At 40.7% G+C, this 21154-nt stretch overlaps 1 protein-coding gene across 8 annotated transcripts in view; it reads left to right on the top strand.

The window, feature by feature from the left end:
* ANO2 (anoctamin 2) overlaps positions 1-21154 on the top strand; it is a 283307-nt gene that overhangs the window by 58700 nt on the left and 203453 nt on the right. For 7 of the 8 annotated variants that reach the window (XR_012155321.1, XM_073314969.1, XM_073314959.1 and 4 more), the window contains one exon: positions 8756-8854. Coding sequence is in view for 7 of the 8 variants with exons in the window: in XM_073314969.1 (XP_073171070.1) it covers positions 8756-8854 (99 nt within the window). In the remaining variant the exon portion in view is untranslated. Of the gene's footprint in view, positions 1-8755; positions 8855-16309; positions 16387-21154 lie in introns of those variants that run through there. The other variant, XM_073315019.1, reaches the window with a different exon arrangement.

Here is a 21154-nt window from a genome sequence, read left to right as displayed (position 1 = left end):
TCCCAGCGCTACTGCTGAGCTGTTGAATGAGAGTTCCACTAAAGCATCACCCGATCTTTGGTTTAACAGCATGTGGTATCTGACAAGATGGGAAACCTTGGATCTTACCAAAATATCTATGTGCAATGATTGTCATTCATGTTTTTGATCTGAGAATGCATTAATTATGGTTTAAAATAATTATTTCATCATGAAATTGAATGCTAAGATTGTTGTTAATATCACAGATACAGGTTTGAATGATAAAAGTATGCTATTTTAAATGGGCCATTTCACTGATTTATAGTTTGATTTGTTAACCATTGTTTTCATTTTTTTTTTTAATTTTCCATCTTACACTCCTGAATGGTGAGTCTACTGGGATGTTGGCTCAGTCATTATTTCATTAATCCACCTCCTGGTAACATGCCCTGTTATCTGGTCTAAAGATTGGCTATTGCTGCTTCATCTGGAAAATTGTTTTGGGTAGTAAAACTCTCTGAAAATTAGCATGCTTCGTTCCCTCAAGAGAAATTAGATGTTGCCCTTTTTAATGTCAACTGTTTGGCCCTGAGAACTTTGTTGATTTTATTACTGATAATCAAGTTTGATATGATGTGTTTTACAGAAACTTGGCTTGCTCTGCTTGCTAATTTGGCACTAAGTGCAGCCAGGCCAACTGATTACATGTTTTTCCATCGACCCTGCCAAAATACAAGAGGTGGCAGGGTAGATACACTAACTCCTCCCTTCCTTTGCTGGGAAGTCTGATTTGGGTTGGTTATTTTCCTTCTTTTCAGTTCTTGTGATGCTTTTTATTATTGATCATCTTTTTATGTCTATGTGTTTCTGAACATGTGTTGGTTGTGAGAAATTTTAATCTTAGTGTGACACAGGCAAAGGCTACATCTGAACAATTGATTCTAAATGAGAATTTAGGTGCCCATATTTAGACACACATTTTTGAAAATCTTCTGTTCTTGGCCCTGCTTTGTTAAATAAGCAGCATTTTGAAATTGCAGTGATTTAATAGCCATAGATAAGCACCCACAAAAAAAAAAGGGGAGAAGAAATATTATTTTGGCTCAATATTTAATTTCTGGATAACAGTAGACTGCAAGTTGGAAGGAAGATTCAACTGAAATAATGAAAGTAAATAGCCCATATCGGTACTTCAGTAGTATAAGGTTATACTCACTATTATACAACACCTTTGCCATCTGGTGCTTTCACTAAAAGTAGGATTATCAGCAGAGGTAAATTGACTTCAGTGGAACTATGCTGATTTGCATTAGTTGTGGACCTTTGTCTTGCAAGGTTGTTGTTTTGCTAAATTGTCATTGCTGTATCTTTTTTGTGGGGGATTTAGGGTAGAAATCCAGAATAAACATTCAGCTCTGATCAGGTGGTCTTCTGTGAAAGAATCAGGAATCTAGTTCCTCAGAAGATTTAATCAGGTCTAACCTAATTCACCTATGTATAGGTACTTTGATAAATATTATAGAAATACTGAGTCCTGTCCCTTCTCTAATTGGATCTGGGTGTCCTGAGTCCTGGGTTAGTGCCCTATCCACTTGGCCATCCTTCATGCCTATCATACCATCACTTTTGCTATCCAAGATTTGTGGTAAATTGTTTTGTATTTTTTTATAAATAGAAGGATTGTTAAAATGCTAATACTAGTACAGATATAGGTTCTCGCAATACCTTTGTCACGGTATTTTGTCACTTCCAATCTCTGAGTGAATCTGGCAATATAATGCCCTGCTAAAACGGGGTGGTGATGATTGTATACAAGCCCTCAGTGTTTGGTTCAGTAATTAAATGCCATATGTGACTACTTACCATGGCTGTAGTGAGAAATTATATTAATTTACTTGCAGTATTGCAGCACACTCATCCTCACTTCAGTTTCAGTTTTCCAGTGTTGAAGCCAAGTAACTAGAATTTAACTTGAGCAACTGCATTTGCAAACATGACTGACATGCTTGGTGTCTGAGTGAATCATTGTGGATGGCAAGATGATTGTTTTTGCTGATCCCTGGGAACTTGTACACCGGACCCTTTAGCTGTTGCTTTTCCGAAATAGCTTCTATCACAGAGGTGGGCAAACTATGGCCCGCGGGCCACATCCAGCCTGCGGGACCATCCTGTCCGGCCCTTGAGCTTCCAGCCGGGGAGACTAGCCCCTGGCCCCTCCCCTGCTGCCCCTCCTCCTCTGCAGCCTCAGCTCGCCATGCCACCAGTGATCTGGGCGGCAGGGCTGCAAGCTTCTGCCGGGCAGAGTGGCTGCGAGAGCCGCTGGGTGTAGTGTATTAAATTGTTCCCTGTAAGAATGTGCTACTTACAGAGCACCAGGACTGGCAGCAGTAAGTAGTGTAGTACCGTGAGTAGCACATTCCTATGGGGAGCAATTTAATACACTACACCTTGGTGGGGAAGGCTGTGCTTCCCCAAACAGCCTGGCCCCCGCCTACTATCCGCCCCCTCCCACTTCCCGCCCCTGACTGCCCCCTCAGAACCTCTGACCCATCCAACCTCCCCTGCTCCTTTCCCTCTGACCGCTCCCTCAGAACCTCCGACCTATCCAACCTCCCTGCTCCTTGTCCTCTGACTTCTCCCTTCTGGGACCTCCCACCCCTAACCACCTCCCCTTGGCCCCACCCCCTATCTAAACTCCCCTGCTTCCTGTCCCCTGACTGCCCCGCCCCCTATCCACACCCCACCCCCTGACAGCCCCCCCACCCCCAGGACTCCCACGCCTATCCAATTGCCCCTGTTCCCCATCCACTGAGTGCCCGCCAGGACCGTCTGCCCCTTATCCAACCCCCCCTCACCCACACACACACACAATCCCCGACCCCTTACCATGCTGCTCAGAGCACCAGGACTGGCAGCCGTAAGTAGTACACTGTAAGTAGCACATTCCTACGGGGAGCAATTTAATACATTACACCGGCCCTTCATACAGTTTCAGAACCCCGATGTGGCCCTCAGGCCAAAAAGTTTGCCCACCCCTATTCTATCACATATGTCAGCTAAGACTGGCCAATCGTATTGTGTGAAGCCATTGCAAACTTCGATCTACTACTTACCGTGTGTCTGTTATTTACTGATATTTTTTATTTTATTATTAAATATGGTTGTCACAGAAAGACAAAATGTGTAAGGATCCGGTTGTGACCCACTTAGTCACGCAAAGTAGCCCCTTAGTTCATATCTGCAGTATAATGGGCTACTCACTGTAACTTAGACAATCATTTACACCATGAGCTAGAGGTGTGATTTCCTAGCTTACGTAGACACACTCCTGCTAGCACTCATCAAGCTAGCATGCTATGCTAAAAATAGTAGTGGAGCGGCAGTGACATGCATGGAAGCGGTGGCCGCGTGGGTCTACACCTTGAGCACAAGCCCCCTGGCTACGTGCGTGGGGGGATGCCACTGCTGCTGCCTACCATGCTACTGTGGCTACCCAGCTCTGCTAGCTCGATGAATGTTAGTGCCAGGAGAGCTATGCCGCCAGGGAGTCCCATCCCCAGCTCGAATTGGAGACACAGCCTAAAGTCGTGAGATGCTGGTTCTAAAATTGAAAATTATGTAGCTGGGGCTTTGTAAGGAGGAAACACACATGTGTCAGGCCTTATTCTACGCAGTGCATTTTGAGGCAACAGAATAGAGTTATTCCAATGAGCACAAGCAAGACTGGCATTGCCCTACAGCTGATGGATAATATGGGAGATAGGTAGTATTTAAATAATTCCTATTCAGCTTCCTTTCCCCTCCCCCCCACTCAATTAAAGTTGTTTTGCTTCTGATGACATACACAGTGTAGATCTCTTTCTTTGAATGATTATGTTAAAATACCAATATACCTGAAGAGTTCAATTCCATTAAAAGTGGATGAGTGATTCCATGGTGATGAAATTATGCGAAGCTACGGTTACTCAAATTCTCCAGTCAGCCATGAATTCTGTGGGTGCAGAAGTGCCAACAGCAACATGTTAACACTTCGAGAAATGTGCTGGATAATTTTATAAAGTAGGTAAATTAATTACTGGACACTGCTCCCTAGATTGTGACTAACAGACGTAAAGTCCTCAAATGGATAGGATAGCATAATAATGTAATTCAAAGGGCAGTAGTATAAATAAGTGGTTGAGAAAGAAGCATCTTAGGCAGTTAATACTGACTAGAGAAGTGAAGCAGTTGGTTCATTTAGTGAAGCAAAATAGATAAGTCAACAATGACCTAACAAAATGGTGGACAACAGGTAAATCACTGAGCTAGACCACAACACAAATGCTTCAGGAGCTCTCTCCCATTTAGACATAAAGAGAGAACGCATGGTTGCAATTCCCCCTTGACATATTTGCAATCTCCCTGAAGGTCAGAGTTGAAAACCCATGAGCTAGACAAACTATAATAAAGTACTATATTTGTGTAACACTGTGCTGTAAGTTCACAAATATGTGCTGGTTTGTGTCTGGACAAATATAATAGCTAAAGGTGATTGGAAAATGGTTCTTCCCCTCCCCACCCCCAATGAAAAATGAAAATGTTTCTGTGGAAAATTTCAGCATTTTGTCAAAAATAAAAAAAAGCCAAACTCAAAAATCTTTTAATTTTCAGTTAAACACATTTTCAAGAAAACGGACACCTTCAATGAACTGTAGTTGAAAATAAAAAAATTGAACTTTTAAAACCAGCCTTAATAATAGCTTTGTAGTGGATTTTAAACTGGTATCCAGTGTACATAAGTGAAGGTTATCTTTTACTTTATTTTACAATGCAGAGGTGACAGATGGGACAAGACTCTGGAGAAATTTTAAGTATATTAAACCTGTGAAATACCACTGCATAAATTACAACCAAAGAAAATTACAGTATTCATTGCAATCCATCAAAGAGGCTGCAGAGTCCTACTTCAAATCATCAAGAAAAGTCAATAAATTGAAAGAAACATTTGAGAAGTTTTTTTTCTTAATGTGCTGATTGAAAAGTAAAACAGAGCCTCCGGATTCTGTTCCACTTGACTTTAATGGTGACTTCTCTTAATGAAGTAAGAAGGTACAATGCAAGTTTGCAAAATACTTTGGCACCTCACATATTTTGCAAACCTGCATTGTGCCTTCCGATTTCACTAAAAGCAGGCACCTTCAATGAAAATATTCCATATCACAAAATTCTTTGATAGAGTTTCGAAAGTGGAAGTTTATCAATAGGTTAGTTTTGAATAGTTCAGAACTAATCTATTGAAAAACTTCCACTCTTGAAACCTAATCAAAGAATTTTGTGGTATGGAATATACATTTGACAAAAAAAGATCAGCAAAGCAACAACTCTGATTGTCATTTGCATAACAATATTTAAAGTCATTTGAGTAATAAAATCAGACAGTGCAAGGATATGGACAGAAAAGAATGCAGTGCCAAGAACTCAAATCCTGTGGGACATCAGCTGTAAGCAAAAAGGACGTGCCTAAGAACTTCTCTATTAAATAGTGTATGAATTGTTGGACAAAAATAGTCCTAGCCAACACAGAGCAGAGGTGGTAAGGTCCAGATGAGAGTCAAGTATTTTCAATAAACAATGGTAATTGAGAGTATTAAAAGCAGAAAATACAGAGTACCTCATAGTAGCAAATATAAACTTGTACTCAGAAACAAATGTACCGTGAACATCTCAGAAGATTAATCACATCATACTCTACAGTACAATGGAAGGAAGCCAGTTAGCCAATAGCCAGTTCTAAATCCACACTGGAAATTAGGAAAACACATTCTAATTTGTGATAATGTCTGCAGCAGAAGAACCTGCTCAGGAATTATTCAGTTAAACCAAACTTCACCAATGTGTATCTAACTCAAAAATAATAATAGCGGCAAAAGGGCACAGGGAGGAATGACTAAATGGAAAGACTTGAAAAATAGTGCAGATGTAAGCCTCACTGGAAGAAGATTAGCTAGGATAGCATTTTATGTTAGCAGTTCACTGGAAGGCTAGGTGATTTGTCCACTGAGAGAGTGCTCATGAGAGATCGATTTCACGGTCTGATACATTCCTCTTCCTATTGTACAAGAGTACTGGTGAGAATATACTAATTCCTCCTCTTAGGTTGGGGAAATGTAGAAAGATGTGGGAAACATGATTCTTATAATCGCAGACCAAATATGCAGCACTCTTTTATGCTGTAATTTTTGTTTACCATCCAACAAGAATCACCTGTTGCTGTTTTCTCCTCTTTATTGAATTTGTATTAAGTCTTTATTAAAATGATCTCAGTTTCCTATTGTGGGGCATTTTCTATATGTTAGCTGTGATTCCTTAGCATCTGATTTCACTTCATGCAGTGTACTACTTTCCAACATATTTCTGCTCTAATACAAAAAGGTCATATCCTTCATCTGGTCTTTCCTCTTGGTCTATCTGTGACTGATTTTCTCTCCAATCTATGCAGTCATAGGAGCCTGAGTTGGAAAAGACCTATTAGATCATGCAGTTCTCCTTCTTGCCAATGCAGGATATAGTCCCCCAGATAGAGGACAGAGGAGATATTAAACTGATGCCTTGCTTTATTTTAGCCAAAAGGCTAAGAGAAGGCCTCCTGATCATTACCGATTGACATTTAAACTCTCATCTGTTGTTAATTTTTCAACAAATTATTATCCAGAACATCTGCTCATGCCCAGCAAAATTTTACTTCCTACTCTTAAAGCTGACTTCCCCTGTGGACTGGTGAGAAATGTTACTAAAACCAGGCATTCTACAATTCACTCTAGTGTTTTGGATAATGTTGTTCCATTGCAGGAATGTAAACTGAAACCAATGTTTGGATCTTCATGGTTTGCCTCACAGCTGAGGGCCCTGAGAGCAAGGTATTGGCATAAAGAATGGAAAGCCTTTGGGGCTTCCCTTCGTGTTTATTTGGAAATATTGTATAATGTTCAACAGATATTTGATGTGGTCTACAAGAGCTCCTTAACATTCATACACTATACAAAAGATGGAAATACAGTTGCTCTTCAAACTTGTGAAACCAATGGGATATGATTTAACTTTATTTTAGATACTTTAATTTGTATCAGTTGTATCCTAAAGTGACTAGGATATTAAACAGTGCAGTACTAAACAATACAGTTACTGAGTTAAAATAAGTAAATGCATCCTGGCCAGGGGGAGAGAATAATTTTAATTAAAGGCAAGTGTAAAGGTGCTCTATAAAGACTTTCAGGCTGAGAAGAAATATTTAATAAAGCTGGCCAACTTTTCTCGGTTGAAATTGTTTTTCAAGGGAAAATTGAGTTTTTGACTCCGTGAACTTTTTTGTGAAAACTCTCTGCTTTTCACATAAATTTTTGAATTTTCATTGAAGCCCCCCCAAAAAAACTAAAAAGGATTTGGTTTTTGACTGAAAACCGTTTGGTTTCTCAAAAAAAAAAAAAAGTCAAAATTTCCTCTCAACACCTATCAACCACACAGCTTCAAGATCTAGGGGTCCTACAAACTCCTGTCGCTCATCCAGTGCACTAAATGCCCCAATAATGATTATGTGGGTAAAACCACACAATCACTACACTCTCAAATGAACTCTCACAGAAAAATGATATAAGACAAGAACTCCGTATCACTCGTGGGCAAAAACTTTTCACAAGACAATCACTCCATATTTGACCTCTCAGTCCCTGTCCTCAAAGGAAACCGACACAACACATTCAAAAGACAAACCTGGGAGCTTAAATCTGTAACTTTGCTTGACACTAAAAATTGTGGTCTTAATAAAGACACTGGATTTATGGCTTATTACAACAATCTGTAACCCTCTACCCCCATTTTGTCCTATAACTGCAGATGTATTAAAGGAACATTTCACCTTAAATGGTCACTTAGAATATGTGTCAACTATTTATGCTAAACAATCTGTTCCACCTTGTATTTAACTGTGACACTCTGAATATCTTTCCCGGAACTGAAGAAGAACTCTCTGTAGCTCGAAAGCTGGTTTCTTTCATTGACAGTCGTTGGTCCCATAAAAGGTATTACCTCATCCACCTTGTCTCACAGGGAAAAAAATCTCATTTTCTGACCAGCTCTCATATTTATGTTGAACCTTCATTGTTATAAGATGTTGTTTATGAGTAGAATTGATTCAGGTTACAGTTTATCCAATAGGTGACATCTAATGGGTAAGAGTTTATCCATATTTCCTCTTGCAAGTACATCATCTGTAGGAAGGAAGAGGAAATGGGAAAAGGTTGCAACCAGGTACCTGCCGCCTGAGTGCTTATCAAACGTTAAGGGTAGGATTTTCAAAATAGTTCAGCACTGGCTGATCTCTGCTCCCATTGGAGGGAGTTTTATCATTGACTTCAGTGGGAGAAGAGTTCTGGTACTATTTTTAAAACTTATGACTTTTTCTTAGGGTTCTTCCTAACTTTCACTATAGCTTCATGACTACAGAGCTGTTCTACAGTGGTAAATGTTAGTTGAAATGTACTGTAAATACACCACTTGTATGATTAGCAGTACCATAAGTTAAGAAATAGTACACTGCTGTTGTGTTAAGAAAATAAAAGGTGTTTCTGGTGGGACGATGCGTTATGCTTGCATTTACACCCCTACAGTAATGTGATAGCAGCTGTACAGTCATAGTGATTTTATATTGTCATTAGCTGCTCCTGCTTTGTGTGATGTAGAAGAGGTTTTTAACACTTTGGAATCTTGCAGCTGTACTTTTCTTGCTGAAAGAGATAATTTTCACTTTTTTCTGTTTCAGAATAAGAGCTATGGATTGAGCTTTGTGCGGATACATGCACCTTGGAATGTGCTTAGTCGAGAAGCAGAATTTCTTAAAATAAAAATGCCCACTAAAAAGGTAAGAACTATCCCACTTCTAGGAACTAACTGTATTATGCAGAGAAAAACATTATGGGCCTGATTCTCCTCTTACACCAATATAAATCAGGAGTAACTTCCTGAGTAACTGAGGCCAGTGAAGTTACAAAAGTGTAAAACCAGTGTAAGTAGGAGATCAGGCTTTTTAGTACATTCTATGAATTATTTTAGTACCATTTAATATTCACAATTGGACTTAATGCGGGATTTTCCTTGAATTTTGATGGGAAGCGGGTACCAAATTCCCTGAGGTTCCTTTGAAAAATCCCATACATAAGTATTAAAGGCTGTATTAGGCAGGAACAGTCTTCTTTCATTTGTGGTAAATGCTTTAATCTCTGGTCAAGTTGTTTTTTCAAGAGGCTTTGTGAGGCCCCAGAACTACTATTGTGCAGTTTGTTTGTTATGAATTATTATAATTATTACTAGGAATTATTTATAGTATGTCCGTTCTAAAAGGCCTCAATAGGACCTCACTGTGCTGGGTTCTGTGCAAATACAAAAAAGAGAAAATCTCTGCATTGAAGGATGGTCAGTCAAAGACAAAAAGAGTCAGATTTTCAAACTGGTGTTGTAGCCGTGTTGGTTCTAGGATATTAGAGAGACAAGGTGGGTGAGGTAATATCTTTTATTGGACTATCTACTGTTGCTGAGAGAGATGAGTTTTCAAGCTTACACAGAGCTCTTCTTCAGGTCTGGGAAAAGTAATCGGAGTGTCACAGCTAAATACAAGGTGGAGCCGATTGGTTAGCTCTTTCATCAACAGAAGTTGGTTCAGTAAAAGATATTACCTTACCCATCTTGTCTCTCAGATTTTCAAAGGCATTTTGGTGTCTAAAGACCTTGAAAATCTGTCCAAAAGGCCTAGTTTAGAGAAGGATTTAAAAGTATCCTGTTAGGTGAAGATACCTAGCTCAGTCTAGACTTTCTAAAACTTTAGTCAAGACAAAGCAATTGTACTTCAGCACATGCTAAACGGATTGCATTCAAGCCTAGTGATGAGGGTAGACTATGACTCAACTTGCTAAGATTGAGCTAACAGTGTTAACTGTGTCTACACTGGTGGTGAGTAGAATTTTCAATTGAGTTAAACTAGCTAGATTGATATAACTCATGTGACAAAAACATCTTGCCCCCCCAGTCTAGACAAGGCCAAACAAATGAAGACTAGGGGATGGAGACTAACATACAAGCAAAAACGAATCTGGCGAAGAATTGGCAAAGCTTTGATAGTTACACTATTGTAGTTTGCTTTATTTATTTATTTATTTAAATGGGGATAGAGGTAGGGAGTAGAAAAAAAGAAAAGAAGGGAAAGAGCTTGTCACCTGTCTAGCCATGATCAGCAGGCTGAGCTTTGTAGACATCATGGAAGAGATGAGTTTTAAGGAGGATAAGGTAGTAGCAGTTGGAATTTTATCAGAAATTTCCCCCATGCATAAGGTCCAGTGTGGAAGAAAGCATGGCAGTGTTAAGGGAGCAGCTGGCTGGTGGTTGTTAAGGGTTGGGAATGCTGGTAAAGATTTTGCTGTTGTTGACACCAGTTACTCCAGATTTGCCCTGGTATAATAAAAACAATGGCATGTTTTGTTCTTTCCTGTCCTGGCATCTACAGAGAAGATTCAGAGCTTTCACTGCAGTTGCTGAGCTGCAGGCTGTTGACTCTGGAGACCAAATCCCTGAACTTGTGATCCTGCTGTCATTTAAATATAGTGTAACTCTCCTGTAATAAATAGAGCTGCTCCTGATTTAAGTTAGTAATTCTACTCAGCAACTATTGTTTTGCCTTGATGTTAGCTGAATCACAGAAGCGGGAGCAATTGTCTTAAGTGGTGATTTTTCAGTTAGTTGTTTTAGCCAATGTCGGTTTCCCTGTTCTTCAAATCTCAGAATATTTCTTCTTTCTCAGTAACTGTTGCCATCTATAGGGTCAGAATAAGTGTATGGTCCATTATTCAGCTAGGGAGTTGTTAAGCTTGGTCAGAGGGTAAAAGGAACTGGGAATTATGATAGTTTTCTTCTTACCTGCTCTTTTATTTTTGGTGTGTTTTCAATCTCACTCAAATTGCATGAGCAACTTTGGACAAGTGGTAGACAGATAGTTTAATTTACTATCTGTTACTATTTGGCAAAAATTAGGGTTGGCTTCAATTCTTTGGGTAAAATCCCTTTAAAATAATGAAAGATTGTGAAGGATGGAAATTCAGTAAAGTTTTCATTCAGGAATGTTCAGACGGCAACACAAAAGTTACAGTGACTATCTTTGTAATAACATATAGTTTTCTGTTGTGTATGCATGTGCGCACACTTACTACTTCATATTCAACACCATGGATTTTTGTCTTCATACCTATAGAACAGAAACTTTGGGTGATATTTAGTGCCAGTTGCTCTTGTTGATCAGCAGGGTGTTGACCCTGAAGAACAATTCCCTGAACTCATAATCATGTTGCCCTTTACACTGGTTGGGCTTACCCGTATCTCCCATGGATGTTAGTACAAGTTATGTGCTCAGAATGAGCTAGATGTTGGCATTTAACTACAAGCCTTAAGCAGGGGGCAATGCAGAGCTGCACTTCCCCAGGAGAGACATAGGGGTAATTGTGCTTCAGACAGGCACAATATCCCCAGTTCTGCTTGCTGTACCTAGGAGTGTGGATTTAGCACCAGCCAGTAGATTGGTACAGAATCACAAGCCCTGTCCCCTTTTCAGCATCCTGATGTTCTGCTGAAAGGGACAAAAGAATGGACCCTCTATTCATGCTAAAGACCAGAGACATGTCAATAATACCTAATGCTTAATGTAGTTAACCTTGCATCATGAAAGCTTATGCTCTAATAAATTTGTTAGTCTCTAAGGTGCCACAAGTACTCCTGTTCTTCTTACTTCATTTGTGCATTACCAGAACAGTGTAAATGTGAATCTGACTCTTGATATTTATTCATAACCAGAAGTATAGTATATTGCTACTAGTACAAAGTTATCCACAGACATAATTGCACAGACATAATTTTGTATGTTGATATTATAATACTAAAGGGGAAGTCCTCTGGTTCCAAGTAACAGGATTCAAGGTGTACATTTTCAAACTAAATGCAAATGTTATTTACTAGAGCAAATAATGTGATATAACTAATTTCCATACTTGTACCTATAGGACCAGATGATTAAAAGGGCAATTGGACTAGAGGCATAAATCAAAAACTTAAGAGAATATTCCCATTTGCACCCACAATGCAGAGTGCAAAAAATGGGCCAGAAGTATGCAGGATTAAAGTGTGATCACAAACAGGGAGGCTGGTTCTCAGCTTTCCTAAAAAAGTACCCCATACTATTTAAAAACTAAGAGTGCTATGTTTCAAGAGCCTCTGTAAATGATATGTAACACGAAAGTTTGTGTGAGACGGTGTCTACATATTGTTGACAAAATGATTGTACTGCCCCCTCTGTTACCTAGACAGGACATCTCCAGTTAAAGAAAATACACAGACTAGGAAATTATATTTTTGTGAGAGTGTAATTACAGCTGGTTGGAAAATATTTGTGGAAAAAAGACTTTCAAAGAAACTGAAACCTCAACATTTTTGGTTTACAAACCCCAAACAAATTTCTCAACAAAAATGGCTAAGAACTTTTTAGGGTTTTGGACAAAAAGTAGATTTTTATTTTAGGAAATCAGATACTTTCTGTGAAATTTTTCACTAGTCAAAAAATCAATTTTCCATTAAAAACAAAAGTTGACAACTGTTTTGACTAGCCCTAATGGTGCCATAGTGGTCTGGGGGAAAAACAAACAACCTTTAGAATGTTCAGCCTTAAAACATCTCCCAGTATAAACCAGTTATTCCATACCATTTTCTCTGTGAGCAAATCTGACTATACATATGCTTCTGCATCTGACAAAGCATTTGCTTTTAATGGAAAAACAGCTGAATGTGAATAGACCACGTTTTGATCTGCAAAGCATTTATAGATGTGCACTCTGTAACCGTTTCCTAATAGGGTGGAAAGAATGTAAAAAAGATTAGGTTATATTTAATATATTAGCTCTCTCTCAGCTTAAAGAAGAGTGACTATAACTTTCAGTTGCCCAGCTTTAGACATTTAAAAAGGGCCTGATTTTCAGAAGGCAGGTGTTCAGCACTTTTTAAAAATCAGGCTCCTTTAAGATGCCTCAGGTTCAGCACTCAAAATCATGAGATTTTTTTTTTTTAAATCTTGGGCAGGATTCTCAGCCAGCTGTATTAATAGATGAGTATTCAGCTCAGTGCTTTGCATTTGATGCATAACCAAACTGGATGTAAACAGAACCATACTCAGGGGCCTATGCCTCAGCTGAAGAGGTCCATTTAATTCACAGCAGCAAATTTACCACTGTATTCCTCACCATGTAGTTGTCAGCCCAGATAAATGAATATAACCTGTGGCAGATCCACCTACCAGCATTTGGCAACCAATGTTGACAGACAGAGCTGTACTGTCTCTTGGGTAGGGCGAATCAGAGCAACTGCTCTGCCCTGCACTTTGCGGGGGCACCATGGCCTGGTGCGATTGGCCAGCATGGTTGGTCCTGGAAGTCATAGGAGTGGGAACTAGGCATGCGGGGGTGAGGCAGCACCCCCAGGCTCCTGGCTGCCAGCCCTGCGCCCAGGGTATCGACTGCTGCCCCACAGCAGCAGGTGGCCCAGAATCAGGCCGGATCTGCCCTGCCGTCCCAGCCACCGATGCAGAGCGGGACCCCCAAGCTGGCAGGGGCTGATTTGTCTCGGGCCCCGCACTCCTTTAGGGACAGCCCGGTTGACGGAAGCTGGTTTCACAGCATTCACAACATGCCATGCCAGCTCAAGCAAAACAAGACAGCCGCAAAACCTAGCTGTAAACTTTACTCTTCATGGCTTGTCTGCATGCCAGATAAATGGGGCTGCAGATACACATACTTGTAAAAGTACCAGAAGCATGCCAAGCTGCAAATAAGGACAACAAAGTGAAATCAACAGGCCTTGCCCAAAATTTCTTGCTGATAATGAATTTATTGTTCACAATTCATCCAATTATGTGTTTGACCCAGTTAGATCTTTACTTGCCCACTCTGGGCCTGTGAATGATCAGAATCTTTTCCTGCCACAACACAGACACACTCATTGAATAGTGTCCAAAGCTCAACTTCCACCTGGGACTTAACTTGAATGTTAACTTTAACAACAACAACAAATCATACCCCCACCCTCCTTCTCCACAGCCTAAGCTTCCTTCTGAGGTTGGCTTTTTTCCCAAGGTTTTCCTCCAATGCAGTCTTTCTGTTCCTTCCCCTATTTTCCTCTATTTCACAGAAATACTCAAATCCTTTTTATAACCCTGAGATGGCATTAATTGGACTCACCTGGTCTGGTGAGTCAGCGGAAATAACTCCGTGTCTCTGTGCAGGTTCCTAGCACCTGACATCAGAGTGAGTCAGCAAAAGCAACTATGCATTCTTAGGAAGGGTCTTAGCACTTGACACCCAGCCACGGACATGGCAGCCTCAGCTCTAAAGGAAAGTATGTGTGTCATTCTTCTTGCACTAAATTGATACCTGGTAAGTAGTTTACTTTTTTTGTGCAGGAAGAATGGTCTTGAACTGGCAATTAGACCACTAAGATAATGTACTTAGGGTCTAATGATAGGAATTTCTGCTATAGTCTGGTAGCATATAAGTTGGAAGTGACAGAGGAGGAGCGTGACCTGGGTGTGTGGGTTGAACACAGCACGACTATGAGCCACCAATGTGATGTGACTGTGAAAAAGGCAAATGAGATCTAGAATGTATCAGGTGAGGCATTTCCAGTAGGGATAGAGAAGTATTAATGCCATTGTACCAGGCATTGGTAAAAACCCAGTGTACAGTTCTGGTCACCCATGTTCAACAAAGAGGAATTCAAACTGGAACAGGTGCAGAGAAGAACTATTAGGATGATCCGGGGAATGGAGGGTCTATTTTATGAGAGAAAACTGGGGTCTGTAGGTGTTACCACAATACAAATAAATAATAGCAATCAACAGATCTGGGCAAATAATTGATTTTTTCCAGTTAACTGGCAGTTCTAAAAATAAATGGGGGTTCAGGTCAAACTGAATTGGAAAATTGCAACACTTTTAAGAATCGAAGAAGTCTATTTTGGTTCAAACAAAACATGTTGTTTGATGCAAAATAGTTTGTTTTCAGGCATTTTTTAAGGGCTATGTTAATTAAATGGCTGATGGTGATACCACCGCTGCCTTCCTTATAACCTTATGAGTGACTGTGAAGTGCCACTACGCATGATTGTTCATAGTCACTAGGCCAGAGAGCATGAGTGTGAGAGTGACTCTGGAGCCTGGTGGTCAGGGCACTCATTTAGGATGCAGCAGATCCAAGGCCAAGTCCCAGTTCTAGTGACTAATTATTTATACAAAGTGGAACAACTTCAGCTAGAGAGATTGAGAGCGACTCAACCCAGAATGTTGCAGAGCTCTGGGATTAACGTACGCTTCTGGGCAGGGCCGGATTGTGACATTCTGAGGCCCTAAGCTATGTAAAGTGTAAGAGGCCCCATACCATAAAAAAATGAATTTATTATTTTCACAGAAAGGACATTGACTATATAAACATGAAAGCTTTATATTTGCATATATACAAAGGCGATGTTGTAAAAAATAGAATAATCTAACTAAAACATCTCATGCAATATGCCTGTTTGCATTATAAAATAGTTTTAAATTAACATATTTTCTTCCATTATTTCTTAATTAGTAGATATGAAAACTTTTATCTACAGCAACACAAAAGCAGTTACAGTTACACAGACCAGCTTACTTAATGGAAGCAGGTTTCAGAGTAACAGCCGTGTTAGTCTGTATTCGCAAAAAGAAAAGGAGTACTTGTGGCACCTTAGAGACTAACCAATTTATTTGAGCACAAGCTTTCGTGAGCTACAGCTCACTTCATCGGATGCATACTGTGGAAAGTGTAGAAGATCTTTTTATACACACAAAGCATGAAAAAATACCTCCCCCCACCCCACTCTCCTGCTGGTAATAGCTTATCTAAAGTGATCACTCTCCTTACAATGTGTATGATAATCAAGGTGGGCAATTTCCAGCACAAATCCAGGTTTTAACAAGAACGTCGGCGGGGGGGGGGTAGGAAAAAACAAGGGGAAATAGATTACCTTGCCTAATGACTTAGCCACTCCCAGTCTCTATTCAAGCCTAAGTTAATTGTATCCAATTTGCAAATGAATTCCAATTCAACAGTCTCTCGCTGAAGTCTGGATTTGAAGTTTTTTTGTTGTAATATCACAACTTTCATGTCTGTAATCGCCTGACCAGAGAGATTGAAGTGTTCTCCTTCTGGTTTATGAATGTTATAATTCTTGACATCTGATTTGTGTCCATTTATTCTTTTACATAGAGACTGTCCAGTTTGACCAATGTACATGGCAGAGGGGCATTGCTGGCACATGATGGCATATATCACATCGGTGGATGTGCAGGTGAACGAGCCTCTGATAGTATGGCTGATGTTATTAGGCCCTGTGATGGTGTCCCCTGAATAGATATGTGGGCACAGTTGGCAACGGGCTTTGTTGCAAGGATAGGTTCCTGGGTTAGTGGTTCTGTTGTGTGGTATGTGGTTGCTGGTGAGTATTTGCTTCAGGTTGGGGGGCTGTCTGTAGGCAAGGACTGGCCTGTCTCCCAAGATTTGTGAGAGTGTTGGGTCATCCTTCAGGATAGGTTGTAGATCCTTAATAATGCGTTGGAGGGGTTTTAGTTGGGGGCTGAAGGTGACGGCTAGTGGCGTTCTGTTATTTTCTTTGTTAGGCCTGTCCTGTAGTAGGTGACTTCTGGGAACTCTTCTGGCTCTATCAATCTGTTTCTTCACTTCCGCAGGTGGGTATTGTAATTGTAAGAATGCTTGATAGAGATCTTGTAGGTGTTTGTCTCTGTCTGAGGGATTGGAGCAAATGCGGTTGTATCGCAGAGCTTGGCTGTAGACGATGGATCGTGTGGTGTGGTCAGGGTGAAAGCTGGAGGCATGTAGGTAGGAATAGCGGTCAGTAGGTTTCCGATATAGGGTGGTGTTTATGTGACCATCGTTTATTAGCACTGTAGTGTCCAGGAAGTGGATCTCTTGTGTGGACTCGACCAGGCTGAGGTTGATGGTGGGATGGAAATTGTTGAAATCGTGGTGGAATTCCTCAAGGGCTTCTTTTCCATGGGTCCAGATGATGAAGATGTCATCAATATAGCGCAAGTAGAGTAGAGGCGTTAGGGGACGAGAGCTGAGGAAGCATTGTTCTAAGTCAGCCATAAAAATGTTGGCATACTGTGGAGCCATGCGGGTACCCATAGCAGTGCCGCTGATTTGAAGGTATACATTGTCCCCAAATGTAAAATAGTTATGGGTAAGGACAAAGTCACAAAGTTCAGCCACCAGTTTAGCCGTGACATTATCGGGGATAGTGTTCTTGACGGCTTGTAGTCCATCTTTGTGTGGAATGTTGGTGTAGAGGGCTTCTACATTCATAGTGGCCAGGATGGTGTTATCAGGAAGATCACCGATGGATTGTAGTTTCCTCAGGAAGTCAGTGGTGTCTCGAAGGTAGCTGGGAGTGCTGGACTATGTCTGTTTGCACATCACATTAATTTTTACACTGAAATTTAAAACATTTTCTTTTATGATTTTTGGAGAGCAAAGTAATTGATGATGTCCTCAAATAATAAGCTCTGGCATACTTAGGGCAGATAGCTTTTTTTGCAGCAGTTCATTCTTGACATATTTCAGTTGTGAAAATGACCTTTCTCCTGAGCAGTTTGTTGCCATTAGACTTAATTAAAAAAAAAAAAGCAAGCTGCAAAATCACTTTTAAAAAAACAGTAAAAAATTTAGTTTTATATGATAAATATTGAAATTTATATATCTATACAACAACAAATATATGCCAAAAACCTGTGTTATTTTTACCAGGTTATTTCTGTGAAAGTTAGTGCTATTCTATCTATGTTCTCACAGGAAACAAAAGAGGACATATACTTTTTTCCCCACCATGAATAACGAAAACTATACTTCTTTTCATATGAATAAATGAAAAAAACATTTGATTAATTTTGTTAGGGAAATACAAAGTTTATCCCGACTGTATATAAAATATATTTACAAATGTTTATTCCAATTTAATTTTTGCTATGAGACAATGAATTGTTGGGATTTTTCTTTTGCCATACTATAAAAATACAATGTATTGTGCATATGATAGGTGATTTATAAGTCTATATAAGAATTTTTACATAGCATACTACCTAGAATAAAATATCGTCTTCCGCACACCAAACCTACCGAGCAGAACATCCCAGTCTTTTTTCTAGGCAGACATCTCTCTTCGCATTTGCTTCTCTGTCCTCTGTCTCCCACAGGACCACTAATTAATCTTGAGTAAACACTTCGGACACACAGAGTGACAACAAGCTATATGCGCAAAAGAGAAAGAAAGAATTTACCCGAAAAAGGACTGGTAATCTCTAGACAGGCATTGAGAAAGTGAGAAAAACTAGCCTATATTCAAGCAAATATAATGAATATTTAATAGCCTATAAATCATATATGCACATAGTTTGAAATAACTTGCTCACCAAGTACTCAGAATATTTGGATATATATGTATATCTTCCTTCACTCCTCTCAAAACCCTCTATTTATCCTTTCGTCAGCACTCTCTGATATTTACTGTGAAGGTTCCCGAAACTGGTGGAGGGAAGCCAACACAAATTTATCCCTTCTCAAGATCCACTTGACCCAAGTCCGTCAGTCCATAAAATACACAATTGTGCACATGTACAGATCAAAAGACGAAAGACCACACTAACACTTAAGAAAATGAAAAACAGGAGCGAAGGCACTGTACAACTGAGCGTGCTGGACCATAAACAAAAGATGGCGGCCTTCTGGCTATTACCAGCCAAGGGGGATGCTATACATGATGTCACTCCTAGGACAAGTCCAATATGACTATGAGCTTGGCAGGATTGCTTCACAACACTGCCGTCTCTGACCTCACATTTTTCCCACTTTTATCGGCAGTGAGATTATTTATTTATTTAAATAAATTATGAAGGCACGGCCAGAATTTTACCAGTAGCAACTGGCCAACAGATCTCTGCCTGAGGAGACTGATAGCAGACTTACTCATAGAAATTCTAATTTTGCAAGTGCAATTTTTTTTCTCAACCCTGGCCTCCCACCTGTCAATAATGAACAATTAGTGAAGGGTAAGGGTAGGATAAGGGTATTTATGTAGCCAAATGTGTATATTTTTGTCATATTTGAACAAAAATGACTATATTTAGAGAGAATCTTCTTTATCCCATATATCCTTTATCAACTGATTTTGATAAAATTTGAAATGAAATCAGTGTTTTCTTTTTTAGAGACCCCTCATATCATGAGGCCTTAAACTGTAGTTTAGTTATCTTATGTGTTAATCCAGCCTTGCTTCTGGGGTGGGAGGGGAACCTCTATTCAAATTCCTTCTCCACATTGGGCAGAACTGGGAATTGAACCTGGATCTCCCACATCTCAGATGAGTGCCCTAGCCACTTGGGGCATGTCTACACTAGAAATGTAACCCTTCTGCCCGTCAGAGTTGGCAGCAACAAGGGCCGGGTTCAATATCTAGGGGTTCCATTCCAATAACACAATGCAAACAGTATTAATACTTGTCCCCAGCCTCTCTCCATTCACACAGTTTTGGAACCCATGACCCTTGCCTAGCGAGTGCTACTTAGATGATGGTAAATCCCTCCATCGTAACAAAAGGCCACGTACAGTTCCAAGCACAGTTCCCATAATCAGGGTAATAACAATTTATTCTTCCTGCCCCAATAACAGAGACACTGGGGATCCCACAGCAGCCAAAGTGACCATTTGGGCAGCTATGGTCTCATTCTAGGCGTGGTGGGTGTGCCTATGCAAATGAGATCGGCCCCTGAAGTTCTTTTCCACAACTTGCCACACCTCACCACCAGATGTCAGGGTGGAGCTCATCCTGACACTGCTTACAGAAACATAAGTCAACCTATGTTAGGTCGACTTACAACCACCGCAGTAATTACTGCGGTAGTTCATGTCCACACTACCCTCCTTCTATCTGTGGTGTGCATCCCCACCAGGAGCACTTCCACTGATTTAAGAGAAGCAGTGTTCGGGGGCTAGCTGCGGTGGGGAGCAGGGAGCTCGTGGCAGGGAGGTCCCAGAAGTAGGGACCGGAGAGCTGAGAAATAGGGGGCAGCCGGGCTCCTGGCGGTGGGGTACAGGGAGCTGAGAGCCAGGGGGCAGCCAGACTGAAGGCAGTGGGGAATGGGGAGCTGGGAGCCTCCAGGCAGTACCAAGGCTCCCCATGGGGAGTGGTGAGCCAGGAGCCTGTGGGCAGCAGCCTAGTAAGGAGCGGGGGCTGGGTGGACGCAGCCCAGATTGGATTGGGGAGCAGGGAGGCCAGGCAGCAGCGTGGCTGGGAGCCGGGAGTGGAAACCTGAGGGGCAGCTGGGCTTTGAGCAGGAAGTGGGGTGGGTGCAGCTTGGCTGGGAGCAGAGCACCTGAGGGGCAGCTGGGCTCTAGCTGGAGCCCCCCACCCCCTCCCCGGTGTCAAGAATGACAGCCAACAACCGATGTAAGCAATGCAGTGTCTACCCAGACACTGCCTCACCCTACCTACACTGAGGTAAGCCCTACACCTCTCATGGAGGTGGAGTTATAATGTCAATGGACTAGTGCAATTACATTGGCGGGAACAAGGCTGTAGTGTGTCCACTAACATAACTAGATTGATGTAAGTGGCCTTATGTCAACCTAACTATGTAGTGTAGACCAATCCTGGGCTAAACGATATAAAGCAGGCACCACCTCCTTCTCTGCCCATTTTTTGAATGGCGCCTAAGTCCCAAAACACACTTTTTGCCAAAAAAATATGTGGTGACTTTGTGTCAAGTCCATGAATAGTTTCCAATCAAACAAAATTGCATTTTTTGACAAATAAACTATTTATTTGAAAAATTTCACCCAGCTCCAGTTATTAATTGTCTAGTTTCTGCATTCCTGCAGGGAGACAGGCTAGGCTTGGGCATTTGACTGGTCCAAAAATAATTGGTCAATTAACCAGTCAACTATTGATCAAACAATGTCAAAAATGGATAAATATTTTAAAGCACTAATTCATTGGAACAAAAACAACAGTGAAAACAAAACAAAAGAAGAAAAGCCAGACTTTA

This window comes from Lepidochelys kempii, chromosome 1 (genome assembly GCF_965140265.1).
Source record: "Lepidochelys kempii isolate rLepKem1 chromosome 1, rLepKem1.hap2, whole genome shotgun sequence".
NCBI classification, from domain to species: domain Eukaryota; kingdom Metazoa; phylum Chordata; order Testudines; family Cheloniidae; genus Lepidochelys; species Lepidochelys kempii.
The sequence above is the reverse complement of the archived record's forward strand: the minus strand, read 5'-3'. Positions and strand labels throughout refer to the sequence as shown.